Source organism: Eurosta solidaginis, chromosome 5 (genome assembly GCF_040869045.1).
Source record: "Eurosta solidaginis isolate ZX-2024a chromosome 5, ASM4086904v1, whole genome shotgun sequence".
Classification (NCBI taxonomy): domain Eukaryota; kingdom Metazoa; phylum Arthropoda; class Insecta; order Diptera; family Tephritidae; genus Eurosta; species Eurosta solidaginis.
The window spans coordinates 84,228,716-84,253,863 of record NC_090323.1 but is presented as its reverse complement, the minus strand read 5'-3'; the positions used below and the strand labels follow the sequence as shown (position 1 = coordinate 84,253,863).

The 25,148-nt window shown below is 36.7% G+C and overlaps 1 protein-coding gene across 1 annotated transcript in view; it reads right to left on the bottom strand.

Moving 5' to 3' along the window:
• Positions 1-25,148, bottom strand: part of Cubn2 (Cubilin 2) — an 864,444-nt gene that overhangs the window by 622,278 nt on the left and 217,018 nt on the right. The window contains exons 10-11 of the mRNA XM_067791923.1: positions 21,961-22,094; positions 1,642-1,831 (exon numbers count right to left, since the gene is read on the bottom strand). Coding sequence (XP_067648024.1) covers positions 1,642-1,831; positions 21,961-22,094 — 324 coding nt within the window. The remainder of the gene's footprint in view (positions 1-1,641; positions 1,832-21,960; positions 22,095-25,148) is intronic.

The following is a 25,148-nucleotide window of genomic DNA, read 5'->3' as shown; positions in this document are numbered from 1 at the left end:
CAGTTTTGCACCCTGCTCCGTCAACACATCGGCCTTTTCGTTGCCTTCTATAGCTTTATGAGCAGGAACACAAAAAAGATGTATGGTCTGGCCTGTGCGAAGTTTTTCCAATGCTTCTTTGCATTCCAGAACACTTCTTAGTAATGGTGAAGTACTGTGTGAGATTATTGCCTTAATTGCAGCCTGACTATCAGTATAGTATGTATATTGTCGCGACTGCAAAATTTCTGCTGCTTTCTTCACGACTAAAATTTCCACCTAAAAGACGCTGCAGTAATCTGGCTGCATGTAGGATCTACCTATTTCTGGATCGACATAGTACACAGCAGACCCTTCCGTTAACTTGGGGCCATCTGTACGAGTATATACGTGAATTGTATGTTCTGTCATTTCGGCACCCTGGCGATAACCCTCTGGCTCAATTTTAGACCCAATATCTCTTTCGAAGCTCAGTCACGGGACCATATATTCCGTTTGCCCGATATTAGATGGCGCTATACTGCTATGACCATATGGCCTGCACTCAAGCGTCCCCTAGACCTTAAGCCTTGTTGCAGTGGCAAACACGATATTTTTGCCATTAGGTCTGCAGGCGGGATGTACAGAATGGCATGCAATGCTGCTGCCGGGGTAGCTTTTAGGGCTCCTGTTATGCTGATCATTGATAATCGGCATACCTTCTCTAGTTTTTGGTATATGTATTTTTTTGTGTGGCTGTCCACCAAACAAGGACAAACAAGGAATGTGTGTAGTAAAGTATGGATTTGACAATTGCCGTAAATACCCAATGAGAGAGTTTGGGTGACAGGCACAACATGCATCCTAGCTTCCTCTTAGGCTTTGTCCCAATAGGGACTTTATATTGGAGGGAAGTCGGAAATGTAAATAGAAAAAGAGAAAGATGGAGAGTGAGAGTGAGAGTAAAAGTAAGAATATGGGTAATGGCTTGAGACAAAGTAGTAAAAAGAGGTTAAGAGAAAGATTAAGAACAATGAAATACTGGCTATGTTGAGAAAAAATTTTCCCTAGATTAATCTCACCCTTTCACTGTGATATTTCCCAAAGCCTTTAGTGTGAGACGGAATGTTTGTTGAAGGGCGCAGAATAAGCATTGCTTGTGATTAGGTGAGGGACTAGTCCCTCCCACACTGGGTATAAGAATTCTTATACCCGTTATGGCAGGGGATGATCCCTTGGCTAAACAATTTTTACCTATATCCTTTTAACACTAGAATGGCATTCGAAATGACGTCTTAGCACACGTTACATACCAAATACCTGCAGAAATATCACGTTGAAAGAGAAATGGCGAGGGAATTTTGCCTATTAGATACTTTAGGAAACACTTATTCTCAGCATATGCAGCTTTGCAGACTAAAGACCTATAGAATATCAGTCCGAAGGAGATGGAAATAGCGGGATAGAAAATGCTCGAAACGGCATCCTGCCACTTCTAGAATATATGACGTACCATACTTATATGTATAGTACAACGTGCATATGTAAGTTCGTCTTATAATGACAGTGTTTTTTATAAGAAATGAGGCTGAAATAAATCGCATGATGTATTTATTCGCTCAGCTCAGTATAAAAATTAAAGACAATAAATGTGTTGTGATAAATTTTAAACAATCTAATCACCTGATTTCTAAGTAGTCACTGTTGCAATTGCCGCTCACAGCTTCAAGGCTAAAGTTTCTTATTACCAGCTCAATTTTATGGCCGATAGGAGCACTAATAATCCATGTGCAATTCATAAAGTCATCGTAAGTATTTGGCCAATATGGAGTTTTAACAACTCCATACCTTGTACTAAATTTTCCACCACATACTGAAATGAGCAAAATAGATATATATAAACTTTAACAAATTGACATCGTGCCGTAGCCGCGATAAAAATTTAAAAGAGGTATTCACTAAGTCTTAGTAAAACATGCCTTGCTACTAAAGTTATAACATGAATCAGCTACAAGCAACAAGTCAGGAAGGCTAAGTTCGGGTGTAACCGAACATTACATACTCAGCTGAGAGCTTTGGAGACAAAATAAGGGAAAATCACCAAAATGGACCTAGGGTAACCCTGGAATGTGTTTGTATGACATGGGTTTCAAATGGAAGGTATTAAAGAGTATTTTAAAGGGGAGTGCGCCGTAGTTCTATAGGTGGACGCAATTTCAGGATATCGCCATAAAGGTGGACCGGGGGTGACTCTAGAATGTGTTGTACGATATGGGTATCAAATTAAAGGTATTAATGAGGGTTTTAAAAGGGAGTAGCCCTTAGTTGTATATGTGAAAGCGTTATCGAGATATCGACCAAAATGTGGACCAGGGTGACCCAGAACATCTTCTGTGGGGTACCGCTAATTTATTTATATATGTAATACCACGAACAGTATTCCTGCCAAGATTCCAAGGGCTTTTAATTTCGCCCTGCAGAAATTTTCATTTTCTTCTACTTAATATGGTAGGTGTCACACCCATTTTACAAAGTTTTTTCTAAAGTTATATTTTGCGTCAATAAACCAATCCAATTACCATGTTTCATCTCTTTTTTCATGTTCGGTACAGAATTATGGAATTTTTATCATTTTTCGTAATTTTCGATATCGCAAAAGTGGGCGTGGTTGTAGTTCGATTTCGCTCATTTTAAATAGCGATCTGAGATGACCGCCCAGGAACCTACATACCAAATTTCATCAAGATACCTCAAAACTTACTCAAGTTATCGTGTTTACCGACGGACGGACGGAAATGCCTAAATGAATTTCTTTTTTCACCCAGACCATTTTAATATATAGAAGTATATATCTACCTCGATTAGTTTCTGCCGTTACGGATTACCGTTATGCGAACAAAGTTAATATACTCTGTGAGCTCTTCTCAGCTGAGTATAAAAAGGTTATAGCGGTGTTTATATGGAGACCATATACATATGTATGTGGCAATTAAAAACGGTAGAGGAGGCAAACCACGGGGAGGTTTTTCATTATTTCGCAGGGAAAATTATAATATTTTTTTAAGAATATTTTTTTAAACAAAATATTACTAAAAAATGGGTGCGTGTACGTTTGTACGCGAGTGAGAAGTTATACTTCTTTTTCACTAAAATATATTTTTTAATTGCATGCAAATAATTAATTGCAATAAAATAATAAAAGGACTGAAAAATAGAGCAGTTGAAATTTGAAAAATTAAATAAACATACATATTTGTTAAAATCCAATACAACATATTTCTCTCAGTGTAACTCCAGTTACACTTCATATTGATCACTCTCATTATTGTTAACTAAACATTACTTCAGTTCTGAATAAACCACACATTGAATTACATTGTCGTTACTTTTACTCTGCCAACAAATGGTTATGGGCCCAGAGTTCGTGTTTTTTTTAGTTCGTTGCTCAATTACTTAAATTATACAATTGGAAAAGAACGAGACGAAAATTTGTAATGTAATTAAATAAAAAGCGTTAGTCGCGTTTAATCACAAAAAAATAAAAAATATAATAAGATGAGTGCGTCGGGTCTCTACGCGATTGAAAAGTTAAATGAAAATAATTATTCATCTTGGTCCGTCCAGATGAAAAGTGTATTAATTCATAATGAACTTTGGGCGGTAGTTTCTGGAAAGCTAATAAAGGATGAAACGAGTGAGGAATCAAAAGCCGCATACGAAGCCAAAGAGGAGAAGGCACTAGCAACAATTATATTGTGCCTGCATGCATCGCAACTCAACTACGTAAAGCATAGCAATTCATCGGCTGAGGCATGGAATACCCTTCAAGATATATACCAACGCAGAGCACCGGCTAGAAAGGTCACCTTGTTCAAAAAACTAATGGCGTTAAAACTGCAGGAAGGTGGCAGTATGTCTGTCCATATAAATGAATTTACTAACATAGTCGAAATGCTTGCCCAGGTTGACACCACTTTGACGGACGAGATTTTGTGCATTATTTTGTTGTCCAGTTTGCCAGAGTCATACGACAATTTCGTCGTTGCAATTGAGGCACGCGAATCCTTTCCAGCGCTCAGTACATTGAAGGTGAAATTAATTGAAGAAGGTGAGCGACGATTGGAAAAAAGTGATGTTAATCCCAGCAACGTTAATATGGCATATTATGTGGGAAGGTCAAAGAAGTCAAATGAGGAAGCTAGTAATATCAAGAAAAAAGATAAGAAAACCTTAAAATGTTATAACTGCGGGCAGCGTGGCCACTATGCATTTGAATGTAAAAAGAAGAAAAGAGACAGCAGAGATTCAGATAAATCAAAAGATTTCAGGCTATCCATCTTAATTGGAGCAGCAACAGCAAAAAGTTTTAATTTGAAGCGAAGTTCGTGGTGCTTAGACAGTGGAGCAACAACACACATGTGTTGTGAGAGACAGTTTTTCACTTCTTTTTCAGCCACCTCCGAAACGGTTTGGTTAGCCGACAACAACACAGTTGAAGCGAGCGGTCGCGGTGATATACGTATAAAGGTTGGCGCAACAACAATAACAGCAGATAACGTACTTTATATACCGGAGCTCCAGCATAATTTTTTGTCTGTTAGTCGCATTACATCAGGCAAAAGCAAAGTGCAATTCTCTAATTCTGGTGCGGTTATAAGAAACGAAAGTGGATGTGTTTTACTCAAAGCAAATCGAATAAATGACCTTTTAATTTTTGAATGTCAGACGGATAATGACAACAAAAGTTATATGTCGGATAATAAGAATATATGTAATTCCGTAAAAAACAAAGAAAACGATGTGATGAAATGGCATAATCGGTTTGGTAATTTACACATAGCAGCTCTGAAAGAGATGTCGAATAAACACATTGTACATGGTCTTAATTTAAGTGAATGCAACAACAGTGATCCATGTAAAACTTGTGCTGAAAGTAAAATATGTGTAAAACCATTTGCGTTTAGCGAGAATAAAGCCGATATGCTATTAAAAATTATTCACAGCGATGTTTGTGGCCCCATGAGCAAAAAATCATTTGGTGGCTACCAATATTTTGTTACTTTTATAGACGACAAGTCGCGATACATACATGTACGTTTATTAAAGAGTAAAGCGGATGTTTTTGAAGCGTTTAAATCATTCAAAGTAGCTGTAGAGCTTGAAACTGAAAATAATATAAAAATTTTAAGGTCTGATAATGGACGAGAATATGTGAACCAAGTCTTTGATAAGTATTTAACTGAGAATGGCATAAAACGCCAAACCACCGTACCATATACGCCGCAACAAAACGGCGTAGCAGAGCGTGCGAAAAGAACCTTGGTGGAAATGGCAAGAAGTATGCTGGTGTATTCGGAATTGGACGAAGCATTTTGGGCGGAAGCCATCACGACGGCAGCATACATACGTAATAGGTCAGTGACAAAAACTTTAGTAGATAAAACACCATTTGAGATATGGTACAAGAGAAGGCCATCAGTGTCACATTTCAGAATCTTCGGCTCACCGGCTCTAGCCCTAGATAAAACTGAGAAGCACAAATTTCGACCAAAGGGTAAAGAGATGATTTTTGTTGGCTACTCAGAACAGTCCAAAGCGTATCGTTTAGTTGAAAGAAGCACTAAGAAGGTTATCGTTAGCAGAGACGTAGTTTTCCTCGAACATATGATGAAACCGTCGTATAACTTGGTAAGCTGTGAACTTGAACAACAGCAAAAAGCACAACAAGAGTGTGAGGAAAAACAGCCGCATGAAGATCAAAAACCAGAACAAACTACAATTGTAGACGAAATTAGTACAGTGAAGGCAGATGAAAATTGCATAAATGAGAAAGTTGACTTGCGCGATGATGTGTTTGTAAAAAGTGACAACAGAGCTCCGGGAAGGCCTAGATTAGAACGCACAGGTAAACCAGGGCGTCCAAGAAAGCGTTATAATACAGTAAGTGCTCTAATGCAAAAAGACGGCAAACCAGATACGGTGATTGAAGCATTAAAAGGCAGAGATGCTGAACAATGGAAAGCATCTATGAATGAGGAGTATAAAGCATTAGTTGCAATCAAAACTTGGTCTATGGTTGAGCTGCCAGAAGGGCAGAAGGCGATTGGATGTCGTTGGGTTTTTAATATAAAGAAAAATAAAAATGGCGACGTTGAAAGGTTTAAATCACGGTTAGTGGCAAAGGGGTGTAGCCAGGTGGAAAGTGTGAACTTCAGCGAGACATTTTCTCCGGGAGTCGATACGCCAATATCAGATTGATTATTGCTTTGGCAACAGAATACGAGCTGTACCTTGATCAGATGGACGTGTCTTCAGCATATTTAAATGGCGAACTGAGTGAAACCGTTTACATGCAGCAACCAGAGGGTTTTATTAATGAAGAGTTTCCTCACCATGTGCTCAAGTTACACAAAGCATTGTACGGTTTGAAGCAAAGCGGTCGTGAGTGGAATAAACGCCTCGACGGTGTACTTCGCACAATGGGATTTAAGCCAGGTGAGACCGAACCATGTGTATACACTAAGCATGGAACTAAAACCTATAATATCATTGCCGTTTGCGTTGATGACATATTGTTTGCAAGCTCTTCCAGACAAGAACTTGATGATATAAAAGCACAAATTTCTGAGCATTTTGAGGTGGTAGATGGTGGCCCTTTAAAACATTTTTTGGGCATAGAAGTTGAGCGAGAAGGCACCAAAGGGGCTATAACTTTGTGTCAACGTCAGTATATTGAATCATTGCTGAAACAGTACGATATGGAAAGTTGCAGGACAACTTCAACACCATTACCTCCGAACTTCCAAGTACATTGTAAGAGCGCGTCTTGCAGAAAAGCCAATGCTACCAAGTACCAGTCGTTAGCGGGTGCTCTCATGTATTTGGGATTATCAACGAGACCGGACATTCTACATTCGGTAACAAAACTATCTCAGCGCAATGTGGATCCTCATAGTGAACATGAAGCAGCATTGAAACATATTTTACGATATTTGAAGCAGACGGCATCTTATAAGCTACACTATAAAAAATCTGGTACATCAATCGAGGGTTTTGTCGATGCTGATTGGGCTGGTGATAACACCGATCGAAAATCCTTCACTGGGTACGCGTTTGTCGCTGCGAGTTGTGTATTTTCGTGGCAATCGCAAAAACAAAATATCGTTGCACTGAGTAGCACTGAGGCCTAATATGTGGGGTTATCTACAGCGGCGAAAGGGGCCGAGTATTTACGTAAACTGCTAAGTGAGACAGGCTTTGCAATATCTGAACCATTGACCATCAATTGTGACAACCAAAGCGCGCAGCATCTTGTTCGGAACCCAAAATACCACGCAAGAAGCAAACATATTGATGTTAGATATCACCACATTCGCGGCATGTACAAAGAAAATAAAATAAATTTTAAATACGTTTGTACTAACAATATGATTGCCGATGTATTAACTAAAAACTTAAAAAGAATCAAACATGAACAATTTGTTAGACAAATGGGTATTTACTAACACACATTTTATTTTAATCAAATTTTTTATAATTAAATTTATCAAAACAGAGATGTATATTGTATTGAGGAAGCGTGTTAAAATCCAATACAACATATTTCTCTCAGTGTAACTCCAGTTACACTTCATATTGATCACTCTCATTATTGTTAACTAAACATTTCTTTAGTTCTGAATTAACCACACATTGAATTACATCGTCGTCACTTTTACTCTGCCAACAATATTTTCTTATATTGTATAGCATAATTTCGCGAGTTAATCGAATGTTATTATTTTTAAACTATATATGTCCACTTCCATAGCATTTTCCGGTAATGACTAAATCGGCTTATGATATACCAAACTTCAGGCAAATCGAACAGTGAATAGCATTTTATCGGTCCCTGATCCACTTCCCGGAAAGGAACTTTACAGGAACACTCTCCGGGTTCGCACGAAAAATACGATTTATTACAATAGATCAGACCCTGGGACATTTTCCGAAAAGGAAGGAAGTACACCTGTACCAAATGTCAAGCAAATCGCACTATAAGCAGTTTTATGTAGAATATTCGGCCATAGTGGACCAAGCCACTTCGCGGGATTAAAAGTTTCTCAAGTATAATCTACTATGTCAAAGAGGTACTCCTGTACCGAGTTTCAAGCGAATCGCACCATACACTATTTTATTTAGAATAGGTCGGTCCTTGGTGCCCTTCCCGGAATGAAATTCTCAAATATTATCTTTGTCAAAGAGGTACCCATATACCGAATTTCAACCAAATCGCAGCATAATTATTTGGAATAGATCTTTGCTGGTAACTTTTTTATTATTTCATATATATTAAGGCGGTTTAATGTGTGCCCGCATATTCAGTACAAATCTTGCAATCTATTTTTAAGTAACTTCTCATTGAGGTACAAACGTAGAACTTCACACATGGTTTAAGACACTGAGACAATGAAACAAAAAGGAAAAAAATACGTTAGGTGGCGCACGAATCAAAATACATCTATCCCCCGATTTACACGGTACTTGTTTTACACGATTTCGCTTTACACGGTTCATAAATCAGCAAAATTTGAAAAACTCCGAAGATTCACAAATCATTAAAAACCTTTTTGAGTCTCCTTGGCAACACTTATTGAATATGTGTTATGTATGTACATAACCAAACGCAGAGTATGTAGTTCATGTGGAAGGAAAATCGTTTGATGAAAATTTGAACAAAAAGCCATAATTTTTACTATTATTGCGAGTTTTTTTGGTTTGAACTGGCAAGTTATCTATTGAATTATCTTTTCGTAAACCTTCGTGAGTACATATGTGATTTGTGTTAATTTTTCAAGTTTCTAAAATGCCAAAAACTTCGAAGAAAACTACGGTAGTTATTTTTTGGTCAAAGAATACTTAGTTTTAAGTTTTTTAAGATGTTTTAGTCTTGTTTTATTTAAATAAATGACTGAATTGGGTAGTTTTTTCGCTTTACACGATTTTTGTATAGGAAAACGAAGATTTTACTTTACACGGTTTTGTCTGGAACCGATCTTCCGTGTAAATCGGGGGATAGGTGTAATTAGATACGAGTTTCGAAGTTTTGAATTTTTGGATCGAGTTTTAAGTAACTTCTCATTGTGCTACACAGATAGGTTAAGACACCGTGATAAAGGAACAAAAGGAAAAAAGTCTGTTAGGTGGCGCACGGATCGAAATAATTAGATGATAATTTGAAAATTTAAAACCGGCTTTTAGGTAACTTCTCGATGAACTAGAGACTTAAAATTTGAAACTTAATTCAGAGGCCCATGGTAGTATAAAAAGCATCACAAAAAGTTTCTTTAGGGGGCGCACGAATTGTGATATTTAGAAAAATCGTATGGAATGGAGGGAATCTTGCGATCGCTTTTTAAGTAACTTCGCATGGAGCTACAAACCACAAGCTCCACAGATAGGTTAAGACACCGTGACAAAGGAGCAACAGGAACAAAATTCCGTAGTTGGTCCACGGATCGAGAGGTTTAGACTTAGATTTAATAGCTTCCATATGCGCTAGAGACCTGAAACTTTGAACAAAGCTTAGAGCCCAATGAAGTTTCAATACTTAGCATTCAAAATTCTACTTAACGTGCCATGGATAGAGATACTTAGAGATATTTAGAAAATACATACAGAACAGGGGAAACTTCCAATCGATTTTTGTATGAATTCTATTTTTTGCTAGACTAGGAATTATGGAACTAAACAAGTTTTCGATTCGTTGCGCTGTGACTGAGACATCTACATTAATTTAATTGATGATTTACTTTGCATGAATTATGTATTTTATAAAGGCAGCGTAACTCAGTGCAGTGTTGAGTTATTGGATTGATTCGGAGCCGAGGTCTGTAATTCGGTAATTAGAATTTTCTCCTAGTCATCACTTCCACTCAATTCATAGCAATTATTGTATGCATTCTGAATTTTTAAAAGTAAGCTTTTCACATTGTAATAAATAAGGCACTACTCTTTTCCATCTAGAACTTAAAAGTAGAAAATTAAAAGAAAATAGACAAATTTTAAGCACTTTACTTGCACTCAAAATAGCAACCATATGGTCAAGAAAAGCCTATTCTCACATAAAATTTAGCACTTCCTTTATATAAGTAGACAAAAATTAGCGAAAAATGTGTCCTTATAAAAGGACATATTCTTGCTGAACTTTGATTTTAAAATTTTGACACATAAATTGTAAAGACATTTATGAGGGACAGAAATATAAAGGTGGGACGCAATTAATTGAATATATGTACAGTTATGTTCATATTAATAGCAGTGCTTTCTGAGAACCCTAATAAGGTGGATTTATCTAAAGTAAATCAAACCAAATTTAAAAACGTTTCCGTTATGTAATAACGCATTAAGGCTAGTTATATTAAGAACAAACAATTTTTTTCTACACCACGCCAAGTTGTTGTAAATTTGAAAAAGATTACACAAGTGTCAGAAAAGAATGTTCATAAAAATAGCAGTTTGAAAAGATGTTTATTAAAAAGTCATTATAACTAAAGATATATAGTGAATTAACTCAAAAAACACAAATGGTTGACTAATATTTCGTTGTATAACCCCCATTTCGGATGACGGCGGCACATCTACGAGGCATGGAGCCCACTAAGCGCTTACATCGGTTCACTGGTATATTTGCCCAAGCTAATTGCACTACTTCGCACAATAACTTCGTATTGGACCGTTTTTTTTCATCAACGGCGAGCTTTATATCCCCCCATAAGTTTTCAATGGGGTTAAAGTCCGGGGATTGAGCTGGCCACTCCATTACTGCAATTTTGTTCTCCCGAAAGAAATCCTTTGCTCGCTTGCTCGTATATTTTGGGTCGTTATCCTGTTGGAAAACCCACTTTAGGAGCATTTCCTCTTCTACATACGGTAGCATAACATCTTGAAGGATTTCCACATATTTGTGCTGATCCATGATACCATCAATTTTATATATTGGACCCACACCATGGTATGAAAAACAGCCCCAAACCATTATTTTTGCTCCTCCATGTTTTACTGTCTTTATTGTAAACTGAGGCCGATTAGCTGTATTTTGTGATCTTCTTAGATACTGCCGCCGACATTTGGAATTAAAAGTACCACCTTACTTTCATCTGTCCATAAAATATTTCGCCATTTTGAAACCGGCCAGCTTACATATGGTTTCTAGCAAATTGTAGTCTGTTTTTCAAGTGGCGTTTGGTCAAAAGTGGGGGTTATACAACGAAATATTAGTCAACTATTTGTGTTTTTTGGGTTAATTCACTTTATATCTTTAGTTATAATGACTTTTTAATAAAAATCTTTTCTAACTGCTATTTTTATGAACATTCTTTTCTGACACTTGTGTAATCTTTTTCAAATTTACAACAACTTGGCGTGGTGTAGAAGAAATATTTTTTGCTCTTAACATAATTAGCCTTAATGCGTTATTACATAACAAAAACGTTTTTAAATTTGGTTTGATTTACTTTAGATAAATCCACTTTATTAGGGTTCTAAGAAAGCACTGCTATTAATATGAACATAACTGTATATTGATAAGTTGACTCCTTTCCTGCCAACTTTCCAATCCAATTAATGTGCACTCCACTTTTATATTTTTATCGCTCATAAATATTTTTACGATTTCTGTGTAAAAAATTTTAAAATCAAAGTTCATCAAAAATATGTCTTTTCTTTTCTTTTTATTTCGAATAAATACATACATATACTCCACTCAAAGCAAGTGTGCTCGTACAATTCACAGCGGACATACACACGAACTACATTTTAAGCCTGTGACTTTTGTGTCTAATTTTTTTAAATTTCACTCTCACCAATTTTTCATAACGCTCCTAAAAAAGTATAACTCCAATAATAATTGTATAAATAATTAAACAACACAACATTTTTACGATCCCTGTAAGTTGCAATCACGAATAAAATATATGTTAGCCACTTTTCCCGCTTTCACTTTCACAAAAGTTAGTGAGAAAAGTTTGTGAAAAAAATTACTTAACTAAACCGTATTCAAAATAAGTGTTTTTCTTCAGGATTCTTTATTATCAAAATATGTTTTATTGAAAGTTTTCAGAAAAATACCTACATAAAGTGAAAATCCTATCATTTTAGTGTTGATTTACTTAAATAAAATGGAACAAATTTCCGGGCGAATTACCACTTGTGGCCGCATCAAAATCAAATTTTTCATATATGTAGATGCGATCAACGCAATCATATGCAGGAGGAGTAGATTGGGCGTATTTTTGTGGAGAACGACAGATCGAGTAGCGCCATCTAACACACAAAAGTTGGCAATCTTCAACTTTTCCTACATGTATTGCATAAAAAGAGTTAGACATTTGCTTTGGCTATGAGTGCTTTCACATTTTGCAAGTGAAATTATTCTTTTAAATCTTCGGTACTTTTTCAACGTTTTTCACAATTAAAAACTGCATTTTAACAAAAAAAAAAAAAAAATAGAAGACAACATATGTTAGCAAGTATTTTCCTTGTATAGTGAGAATGTTTATAACAGCTTAGCGAAATTTTGTATGTGAATGGGTAAAGCGACATAAGTTTCAATCGTTAAGTGCCAGGTGCCTTTATATTTACAAACGTAACATCTTGCATGATTGTGGCGATGTCAAAAAGTTCTTTCTGGCGCGGCTATTAATTATCAGAAACTTTCGCACCAATTTAACTCGCGCAATTCTTCTTAGCGCACTTCAAGGCGACTAAGATAATCATATTTTATTCGATTAAACCGATTTTTTTTTGCGAATCGAATCGAAAAAATCGAGTCGGTTCCAGCTGTAGGAAAAATATGCCAAAACGTTTTTCACTGGAACTCGGACAGCTCGGCCTTCCCTTCCAATTGTACTGTATTTTCATTTTGAGAGCTACATGCCCTGCAATTCTTACATAACATCGAATCGGACAACTTTCTTTGCCTTTAAACTTAGACTGCAATTTCCGGTACTCGCCCGTACTTTCTGACGATGAGGACCACAGATCCTTCCACATACGGCACTGTATTTTATGCCTAGCGGCAAATTCCATTTTACCATATCTTTTTCTATAATGCAAATTGCTTCATCACGTCGCCCTTCGTAGTTGATAATTGTCTGCTTGTAATGATGCCAAAATCTATTTCCGCTCAGATCACGCATAGGGAAATCGATAACCAAATCAATAACTGCAACCACTTTGCAAGCTGTTTATAACTTCGCTTAATTTTGCATCTTGCATTTGCATCGTATATACTGCTGCGCCCCCTCAACGGGCGGACGACTCATACTCTAGGAGGCATTTTCACAGTCTGAGCTCCACTTGAATTCTACGATCTTCTTTGTAGGATGAGGGCCTAACGATCCGATCATGTACGGGAACAAACTATTCTCTTATCTTATGTCGATTGTTATCTTGCCAATTATTACCATTATTTTTGCTTTGTTAATTCCTTTTTCACTCATCTTCAACTTTGGACAGTGTCTTATGTATTATTACGCGCATCGCTTAAAACGTTTATCCACTCACGGAATAAAATATTGTGGCGAATTTAGGGAAATTCCGCTTATTTGAAACCTAGTATTGCAAACTGGTCTTTATTTATATTACTTTGGGTGTAGTACTTCACAATTATTCTTCGCAACCAATAGCGTGCTTAAATCAAAAGTGATTAAACTGTTTCACAAATTCATCAATTGATTTTCCCTTTAATGCAACCCAGCTCCTTTCAAACACTAAAAAAAAAAAAAAAACAAAAAAAAAAACACTAAACCTCTTAAAAATAACGTATCTGCACGTCGCAGCAACTGCCTTGAATAAAAAATTTTTTTCAAATCATCCCAATCATCTGTGTCGGCAACATCTTCAAATTCCCAAACCCAATTGCTAACATATGTATAGTGATCGTCTCCAGAGAACGAAGTTATACTATCATGAATATCTCGCAATGTATTAACTTTTCTCAAATTTTTACACAAGTGCCCATCTGAAATTAAAATAAATAATAACCTCCGAAAAGATTTTAGTCCGAGCTTCTCTTCCAATTTGCGTCGTGCTCCTTTTTTAATTTTTCGTACAAATTGTCGGATCGGGACCTACTTGTTTTATGCCGAATCCGAACGTCATCTGCAAGGCAGAGGAGTTTTCACTGAGAGCTTTTCATGGTAGAAATACACTCGGAGTGCTTGCCAAACTCTGCCGGGAGGCGACCCGCTTAGAAAAATTTTCTTCTAATTGAAAACCCTGTTTCTAAAATTTTTTGATGTTGATGTGCCCGGTGCGTGAACCCAGGTGCGGTAGGCGAAGCACGCTACTATCACACCACGACGGCCGTGCCGCCATCTGCAATTGCTTTGTCGACTCAGCATCATTTCCACCCACTCCAAAATGGTATATTAATCGATTACAGAGAGTTTTCATCCGCCCTACTGTATCTAAATTTAACTCTCTCAATTGCGCTACCGTCATTGAATGTATATATCATTGTAAACCTTAACAAATAGCGCTGTTGTATCGCTCAAAATTAGCACACAAACACCAGAGTTGTAAAACTGTGCAATCATTTGAGACTTTAAACCATTCATTTTAGAAGGCTGTTTCTTCATTCATTCATTCTTTGCTAAGGAATGTGGCTTAACAGTAGTGGAGAAAAGACTGTACTCCTGAACTCATTCGAAGAAAGAGTGAAGTAATTGAATAAAACAAACCTAAAATTCTTAAAACAATAGTCATTTTTTTTAATATAATAGTAATACAAGCACTTAACGTAGGCTTTGATGTATTTAAATTTAAATTACTTAAATTCTAGTATCTATTTTTTTTTTTTTTTTTGTTATATTATAGACAAAAAATGTCCACAATTTACTTTATTTGGTCTATTCACAATGTGTCCATTCACAAAATCCATTTAACAACAATAGGAAAATAAGTAGGACATGTAGTAATATTTAGATATATAGCAAGAAAGCAATAGATTGTCTTTGCGAAGTCAGCAAAAATTCGACTTTATCTTCATGTTTTTGGAATACTTTAAGTAATCAAGAGCCCCGTGCTTTTATATAAGTAAGTTATCCGCGAGATATACCTAAAAAGGAAACCAACAAACACACAAGACCTTCAAATTTTTTTACCTCACACGATTAATTAACGAAAAATCAACCCAATTACGAAGTATACAAAATCGGCTATGAAATTATATTCCTTGTATGTGTTATGTTTGGAATCTATGAACACAATTTAAGATCTTTTGGTTTTGTAATAAACTACATAATTGAATAATAAGAAGGGGCTTTATTATTTCTATTGACCCGTTTTACGCCCTTCATGCACCCAACTCCTAAATTGATTTAACATAACTGTAAGCAATGAAAGTGTACAAAAAAGTAACATTGGGGAAAATTAAATAAAAGTTCACATTCATTAATGATTGGGAATGGTTCCTCCAATCACCCTCTATATTGAATTATGTTTTACCATTCAATAGGAAACACACTTTGGCTTTGAGTTAAAGTATTTTAAGCCATTCAGAAATGGAGATTAATAATATGCACCCAAATAATCACAATTTTTAAAAGAGAATGCACACACAATTAATTCAATGTTTTACAGCTCTGATACACCAAAACAAACAACACTAGTGGTTATATTACGAAAATATTTAAGGGCATTCAAGTTAAGTTTTCAAACAGACATAAACTATTATAATTTTGGAATATAAGTTTGGAATATATAGCATTTAGGACACCTTATTTGCAGTAATTAAGAGAAAATATTTGCTTAGATTCAAACATTTAGTTATTTTTTCTACATTTATCTTAAATAGTGATACAAAGACTTAAGGTATATTGACGCAAAGCAACTCTGCTCCTCCTGCTGTTCTTCATTCCACTCCATTCGACTGCCTTCTTTTTTTTACTGCCTGCCACTCTATTCGCAACATAACCTCAATTTAAGCTGCCAAACTATATAGTAAACAATGACGTTTCTTTTCAAACTGAAAATAACATATGTATTTGTATTTCAAAAGCTAGCTCGATACTTTCTCAATGACAAAGATTTTAAATTATTTAGCGTTTCTTTATCTTTAAGAACGGGATTTGCCGGACAATTCCTGGCATATGTAGATATCATTGAGGACCTACTTGTGCTTTTTTTTCATACCGTTGTGTTTCAGGTGCCGTATTTCCTCATAATGCTTGCGAAGATGGCTCCTTAAGCCGCTGGGAGGTAGGGTCTCTTCAATCAGACGTCTGTTGGAATGCCCAGGTTACTGGGTATTAAACAGAAACTGTTTGTTCAGTGGGTCATCTTAGTCTGTCATAATATGTAAAATAAAATAATTTAAAAACCCTAATAAAAAGCCTGACTGAACAAAAAGTAATTGAAATAAACAGCCAACAAAGTAAATCGACACGAGAAGAGGCAGAAACAAAACAATATTTCAGTGTAACATACATACCGAGACTCACAGAAAACTTTAGCAAAACACTCACCAACAACAAACTGAAAATATCACTAGCCTACAAATCAAACCAAACATTATCGACGATATCCACAAGAACAAAAAGCCCTATTGAAAAACTACAGCAAAGCAATGTAATCTACGAAATAACATGCAAAGGCAATGAAAACGAAGACTGCAACAAAATATACATCGGTCAGACGAAACGGGCGTTACAAGTTCGACTAACCGAACATACAGCTGATATAAAGAAAAAGAAGCAAAGCACAGCATTATCACAGCACACAACAGAAAACGACCATACAGCTGATTTAGCGAATATACGAATACTTGATAAAACAAACAAGGAAAAACCAGACTAATATTGGAAAGCTTAAGAATTTTACAAAATAGAGACAAAACAATAAATAACAAGTAAGGAAGGTTAAGTTCGGGTGTAACCGAACATTACATACTCAGTTGAGAGCTATGGTGACAACATAAGGGAAAATAACCATGTAGGAAAATGAACCGAGGGAAACCCTGGAATGTGTTTGTATGACATGTGTATCAAATGAAAGGCATTAAAGAGTATTTTATGACGGAGTGGGCCATAGTTCTATAGGTGGACGCCATTTAGGGATATAGCCATAAAGGTGGATCAGGGTTGACTCTAGAATGCGTTTGTACGATATGGGTATCAAATGAAAGGTATTAATGAGTATTTTAAAAGGGCGTGGACCTAAGTTCTATAGATGGACGCCTTTTCGAGATATCGCCGTAAAGATGGACCAGGGGTGACTCTAGAATTTGTTTGCACAATATGGGCATCAAACGAAAGGTGTTAATGAGTATTTTAAAAGGGAGTGGGCCTAAGTTCTATAGGTGGACGCCGTTTCGAGATATCGCCATAAAGGTGGGCCAGGGGTGACTCTAGAATTCGTTTGTGCAATATGGGTATCAAACGCAAGGAGTTAATGAGTATTTTAAGAGGGAGTGGGCCTTAGTTCTATAGGTGGATGCATTTTCGAGGTATCGCAATAAAGGTGGACCAGGGGTGACTCTAGACTTTGTTTGTACGATATGGGTAACAAATGAAAGGTGATAATGAGTATTTTTAAAAGGGAGTGGGCCTTCGTTTTATAGGTGTTCGCCTTTTCGAGATATCGCCATAAAGGTGGACCAGGGGTGACTTTAGAATTTGTTTGTATGATATGGGTATCAAATGAAAGGTGTTAATGATTATTTTAAAAGGGCGTGGGGCTTAGTTCTATAGGTGGACCCCTTTTCGATATATCGCCAAAAAGGTGGACCAGGGGTGACTCTAGAATTCGTTTGTGCAATATGGGTATCAAACGAAAGGAGTTAATGAGTATTTTAAGAGGGAGTGGGCCTTTCTGGACCAGGGGTGACTCTAGACTTTGTTTGTACGATATGGGTATCAAATGAAAGGTGTTAATGAGTATTTTTAAAAGGGAGTGAGCCTTTGTTCTATATGTGTTCGCCTTTTCGAAATATCGCCATAAAGTTGGACCAGGGGTGACTCTAGAATGAGTTTGTACGATATGGGTATCAAATTAAAGGTATTAATGACAGTTTTAAAAGGTAGTGGTGGTAGTTGTATATGTGAAGGCGTTTTCCAGATATCGCCCAAAATGTGGACCAGGGTGACCCAGAACATCATCTGTTGGATACCGCTAATTTATTTATATATGTAATACCTGCCAAGATTTTAAGGGTTTTTTATTTCGCCCTGCAGAACTTTTTCATTTTCTTCTACTTAATATGGTAGGTGTCACAACCATTTTATAAAGTTTTTTCTAAAGTTATATTTCGCGTCAATAAAACAATCCAATTAACTTACCATGTTTCATCCCTTTTTTCGTATTTGGTATAGAATTGTGGAATTTTTTCATTTTTCGTAATTTTCGATATCGAAAAAGTGGGCGTGGTCATAGTCGGATTTCGTTCATTTTTCATACCAAGATAAAGTGAGTTCAGATAAGTACGTGAACTGAGTTTAGTAAAGATATATCGATTTTTGCTTAAGTTATCGTGTTAACGGCCATGCGGAAGGACAGACGGACGACTGTGTATAAAAACTTGGCGTGGCATCAACCGATTTCGCCCATTTTCACAGAAAACAGTTAGCGCCATAAAATCTATGCCCCTACCAAATTTCAAAAGGATTGGTTAATTTTTGTTCGACTTATGGTGTTAAAAGTATCCTAGACAAATTAAATGAAAAAGGGCGGAGCCACGCCCATTTTTAAATTTTCTTTTATTTTTGTATTTTGTTGCACCATATCATTACTGGAGTTGAATCTTAACATAATTTACTTATATACTGTAAAGATATTAAATTTTTTGTTAAAATTTTACTTAAAAAAAAAAAATTTTTTTAAAGAGGGCGTGGTCCTTCTCCGATTTTGCTAATTTTTATTAAGCGTACATATAGTAATAAGAGTAACGTTCCTGCCAAATTTCATCATGATATCTTCAACGACTGCCAAATTACAGCTTGCAAAAGTTTTAAATTACCTTCTTTTAAAAGTGGGCGGTGCCACGCCCATTGTCCAAAATTTTACTAATTTTCTATTTGGCGCCATAAGTTCAACTCATATACCAAGTTTCGTCGCTTTATCGGTCTTTTGTAATGAATTATCGCACTTTTTCGGTTTTTCGAAATTTTCGATATCGAAAAAGTGGGCGTGATTATAGTCCGATATCGTTCATTTTAAATAGCGATCTGAGATGAGTGCTCAGGAACCTACATACCAAATTTCATCAAGATACCTCAAAATTTACTCAAGTTATCGTGTTAACGGACGGACGGACGGACGGACGGACGGACGGACATGGCTCAATCAAATTTTTTTTCTATCCTGATTATTTTGATATATGGAAGTCTATATCTATCTCGATTCCTTTATATATGTACAACCAACCGTTATCCAATCAAACTTAATATACTCTGTGAGCTCTGCTCAACTGAGTATAAAAAGGAAGATACCGATGACGTCGCCGCTGCCTACACTTTATGTCTATAGTCAAATTTATTAGTTTAGTATGACAATGATACCACTAAAGAATGGTACAAATAATATTTTTTAGAATAATTTAATATTTAAAACAATATAAATATGTAAGTGTGATAAATGTTTTATTAGGGTGTTACGTGTTTATTTGTGATTTGTGATATTTATCATGTATTCATGTGTATATAAAAATGTGACGTAATATTAGTTTTCATTTCGGTTTTTACCACATGCTTTAATGTTTTTGTTGTTTTTCCTAAATAAACAGATATCCCCCTGAAGAAGCTAGAGAGACTAGCGAAACGTCGGGTAGAAAGATGAAATAAAGTTTTTATTTTGCATCTAAAATACATTGGTCAAAAAAGCCTTACCAAAATTTAATTCTATAAATAAATTGACCGGAAAAAGTCATCATTAATAATTTAAAAACATTTTTATATTAAACGGTTTTATTGAAAACAATACTTACATGAAGTAATAATAACACTAAAAGCTAGAAAATAATTAGGTAGGTCCTAGGTACTAGTCATCACACTCTTCATCAATCTAGGGCGTTGATCAGACAATTAAATAAAAGCGTTGGGCGCGTAAAATTTCTAAAAATGTGAGGCGTAGCATAACCTGATTAAGGTTCAGTTGATCTTACTTATGACTATCAATAGAAATTTTACGCGTCCAAGGCTTTTATTTAATTGCCTGATCAATGCCTTAGATTGATGAGGAGTGTGATGACTAGTCCCTGGGACCTACTTAATTATTTTCTAGCTTTTATTCTTATTATTACTTCATGTAAGTATTGTTTTCAATTAAACCGTTTAACTTAATTTTTTTTTAATTATTTTAACTATTTTCAAGTTTTTAGTCTTTATTTAATGTGTAATAGTGACTCATTATTACAAGGACTCTTTCCCGACAATTTCTTACAATCTAAGTCCTCAATACATAATCCTTCCAAAGACTTTACTCGACTCTGCACCACGTATGGTTGTCCCTCCTCGAACATCAAAATATTTTGATGTCACTTCTACTGGACTGTATGAAATATTTGTTCCAAATATGAGCCAAAGCGGACATCATAGGTCAAATCGGACCACAAATACGATTTTTTTGAATATCTCGATCCTTGCGCCAACTAGCGGCGATTTCTTTCGCCGGCCGTTTTCTATTCCTGTATGTATTATGTATTCCAATTATGAGGCAAATCGGACCACAAACACGATTTTTTGAAATATTTCGATTTATGCGCCACCTATCGGAGTTTGTTTCTTATTATTGCATTGTCATCGGGTTCTGAATTATATTCCAAGTTTCGAGCTCGCAGCTTATCGGGAAGATACTTAAATTTTAATTACAAAAATCCTTCACAACGGCCATGAGGCCGGCCTATCAAGTCAAGTTAAATAAAACCGTTTAAAAAATTAAAACTTTACAATAAAACGTGTATCGCGGCGGCCGCCGTGATGTGGTGGTGATAGCATGCTTCGCCTACTGCACCAAAGATCCTGGGTTCACGCCACACCAGGAAAAGAAACATCAAAATTTTAGAAACAAGTTTTTCAATTAGAAGAAAGTTTTTCTACGCGCGGTCGATCCTCGGCAATGGTTTGGTAAGCACTCGAGTGTATTTCTGCCATGAAAAGCTTCTCAGCGAAAACTCATCTCATCAGGTCCCGTCCCGCTAATTTGTAGAAAAAATTAAAAGAAGCAAGTCACAAATTGGAAGAGATGATCGCCCTAAAGCTCTTCGGAGGTTATTGCGTCTTACATTTTTTATATGTATAGTACTTATATATATGTAAATATAAACGAATATAAGTGTGCAATTGAGAAATTGGAGTTTCTTCGTAGCGGAAGCACGTCAATAATGTCAGGAACAATTATATCATTTAGTGTTTTTATCATGGGATAAAGGATGGAAAAATTATATTCAATCGGTAAACGTATAAAAGTAAAAGTCTAGTTGAGGGGTCGACTGCTAATACGCTACCAAAAATATTGAGAGAGATGGCAAACGACGCGTCTTGACATCAGCATTAATAATCCGAAGGGGGGAAATAAAAATTTTAACTCGTTCAAAATATATTAGCGAAAACCCGAATAATGACCCGCGGGTCCCTCCGAAACCGGGGGTGTTATCCATAGTATTTTTGCGCAGAACACCTTTCTACGTTGGCGGCCTTCGGCCGCGCTTATAAAAACTTACCCTGGGTGGGTCCAACACCGGGTTGGAGACCAAAACTATATCCGCGCAAAACATTTATGTTCACAATTTTTTTTGCGGGTACAACAACATTACAAGAACCACATCAAAATCACCAACTTCAACTGCAAATATCTCCGTACAGAGATAAAATTTTTATTTTCCGCCTTTGGGTTATTGTTGTCGAGAATAATACGCGTCTTTTCACACATCTCTCCATATTTTTAGTAGCGTATTAGCAGTCGGCCCCTCAATTAGACTTTTACCCGTCTAAATACTGCATATATTCCTTGGTTAGTTACTCTTACCTTTATTGTCGTCCACTACTTCATAGCCAACACTGAGTTCTACTTTGGCAGGTCTATTTCGCCTCATGTGTAGAATTACCGTCATGGTGTTTGTGTAGAAAGATTCCCGAATTCTTTTTGATGTCTGGCAAAAGCTGTTAATTTCATACAAAAAGTGTTAATTATTCTAAAATAATAAAGATGTACCTTAAAACATGTGCTAACAAAGTTTCGCATTAAGGAAGAGGAAAGGAAGGAACTTGGGAGTCGCCAGGTAAAAACGAATATCGATGTAAAAAGAACGAAGGCTTTTTTTGTGGTGACTACTCCTGAAAACATTTTAATAATATGGCTATCGATGTTGATGGTTCTTTGTCGGATACAAATCCGGTATATTCCGGTAATAAGCACCATCTCGGAAAGGATTTAATATGACCACTTTGAATCTTCTAGGCCATACTGAACACCCCTAGTGCCATGAGGAAACATGTATATGATACAAGTTAACACAATCGATATTCTCTGTTCGCAAAAATGCAGAAACAGCAAATTCACATTTTGTGCGAACGGAAGTGATCGTGACAAAATGTGAAGAACTCTTTTATTAATTTACTTACCTGTTCCATTCGTAAATTGATGACTAGCCAACATTAAATTACAACAATATTTAGCGGAAGCGATCACGACGGAATATAAGCCGCCGCGACTTGCAATAACAAAATAAGTAAGAAATAACCCAATTTTGATGAATTTGGCAAGTAAGCGATATTGTATAAAATATCCGTAAACAAAATACCGATTTAGCAAGTAACCAATTATATTGTAAATGAAAATCATTACATTAGCAATTTTTTATTATAAAGAGAATATTCAATAAAAGAATGGGGTTCAGTTGTAAACGGCAATCATTACTACAAGTTGTGTTTCCCTGGCGATCAGGGAATAACTGGCGCCCAACATAAATAATTGTGTACCTAAGTGTGGAAAAGGTTAAAAGTCCCAAAAAATTATAAAGAACTTTATAAAGAACACTTGTTACCTGAGTAAATTATTAAAACTCAAAAGTGCAAAAGTGAAAAAGTAAAAAACTTTATTAGAAATAAAAAGGGATAAAATCCTAAAAAGAATAAAGAAATTTAAAAAAAACACTCGTTAATTGAGTTAATTATCAAAACTCAAAAAGTACAAAAGTAAAAAACTTTATTAGAAATAAAAAGGGATAAAATCCTAAAAAGAATAAAGAAATTTACAAAAAACACTCGTTAATTGAGTTAATTATCAAAACTCAAAAAATACAAAAGTAAAAAACTTTATCAAAATAAAAAGGATCAAATATCCGTATTGTTCACCGATGAGACCACATTGAAGTACAATCGCCTGCAGCCGCCAACTACACTTACCCCGTAAGGTGACACTACCTGTACCCAAGTAAGGAATAAACCTCCAAAAAAGGACAAATCGCGACGTCCAAGTAATGACCAACGTAACGCTGTTCCTCATATATTTCTAAGTTATTGATATATTAAGAAACTGTATTTATATATATAGAAAAATCACAACTAAATTATTGCTAATAAAAACGTTTACTATCGTAAAGCCTAAGATCATATATCTAAAAAGAAAAAATGGGAAATATCGGAAATGCGATAACGCAGCTGTATATATATAAGTGGAACCTTCGCTAACACAGCACTTTTCCAATTAAAAGAGGGCACACATATATGCAAATATTCAATATATATTGTCAAACACACCGAAAGTATAACACGACGGAAATGAAATTAAATTGAAATATAAAATGAAAAAAAGGCTGAATTTAATATATTTAAATACAATGTGAGCTGCGCGACGGCGGGTGGGCGATGAATAGGGCGAACGATTGCGATTCGATCGATACGTTTAGTTGGGCAGTTTTAAGCAAACTGAAACATTGAGAGTGAGCGCGGCAGCAGACACAGCTGAGCTGCCATGATGATGTTTGGCCGCACTGGCCGGGTGTTGCCCGACGGAGGGGCGGACTTAATCCGAAAATCGGATCATGTCTTCAACATGCTCCTCCCCCCCCCCCCGCCCGACGCGTGGCTGGGTTGAGGATAGCCTCGATCTTGTCTAGGGCTGCCCGTGCCTCTTTCACTAATTTCCTCAGGTTTTCGTCGCGCTGTCGAGCCGATCGGCTTTGGATTGCCCTTTGCTGATGTTGGGCTGGTGCGCGCCTTTGTCCGCTGTCCGTACGACGCGTATTGGTGCCCTGTTGTCGAGCTCGGTGTAGGAGAGTGTGGTGGCCGAGTGAGCATTTGCGGCAGCTGGACGGGGAGTCACATGCCCCGGTGCTGTGCGACACTGCCAGACAGTTTATGCAGTACCGGTGGTTCCTCGCGCACTCGTAACGCTCCTCAGGCTTCACTGCGAGGAACGCCCGGCACTGCCTTAGCGCGTGTCGCTGCCCACATAGCCGGCATTTCTGGGTCTCCGTAGATCTGCGGGTCCTGTAAAGACAAGAAAAGAAAAAATACGTATTTCTCAAAAAATGGGTTAGAAAAATACGTTGGGGAGGGTAGCTTATATGTAGATTGCTAGGGGCATGAAGCAGAGGGTACCAGAGGTAGTGTTGGCACTGCTAGGCAGTTGGTAGCACGCACAGTTTGGCAATATTTCGGGTTATTAGTCCATTTTGGGTTTTGACTTCCACAACTCGAACATGGTTATCCGTTCCAGGGTGTAAAGTGATTACCCTTCCCAAACGCCATTCGTTCGGGGGGAGCAAATCATCCTTTACCACGACTAAATCTCCAACTTGAATATCGCGTTGAGGGCATTTCCATTTGTACCGCTTATGCAGCTCTTTGATATACTCGCTCTTCCATCGTGTGCTGAATTGGTGGTGAAGCACTTTCAGTTTCTGCCATTTGTTGACCAAGGTGAGATGCTCTGCAGTTGGCTCCGGTAACGACAAGAGCGGCGCGCCACGTAGGAAATGCCCTGGGGTTAGGACTAGGGGATCCATTGGATCTTCGGATATAGGGGAGAGCGGTCGGGAGTTGAGGACCGCCTCTATGCGTACTAAGAGGGTAGTAAGCTCTTCGAAGGAGAACTTCTGGTTTCCTGCTACTTTCTTAAAGTGTATCTTGAAACTTTTCACGGCCGCTTCCCATAGACCACCCATGTGAGGAGCGTATGGTGGGATGAATTTCCATGAGAATCCGTGAGTT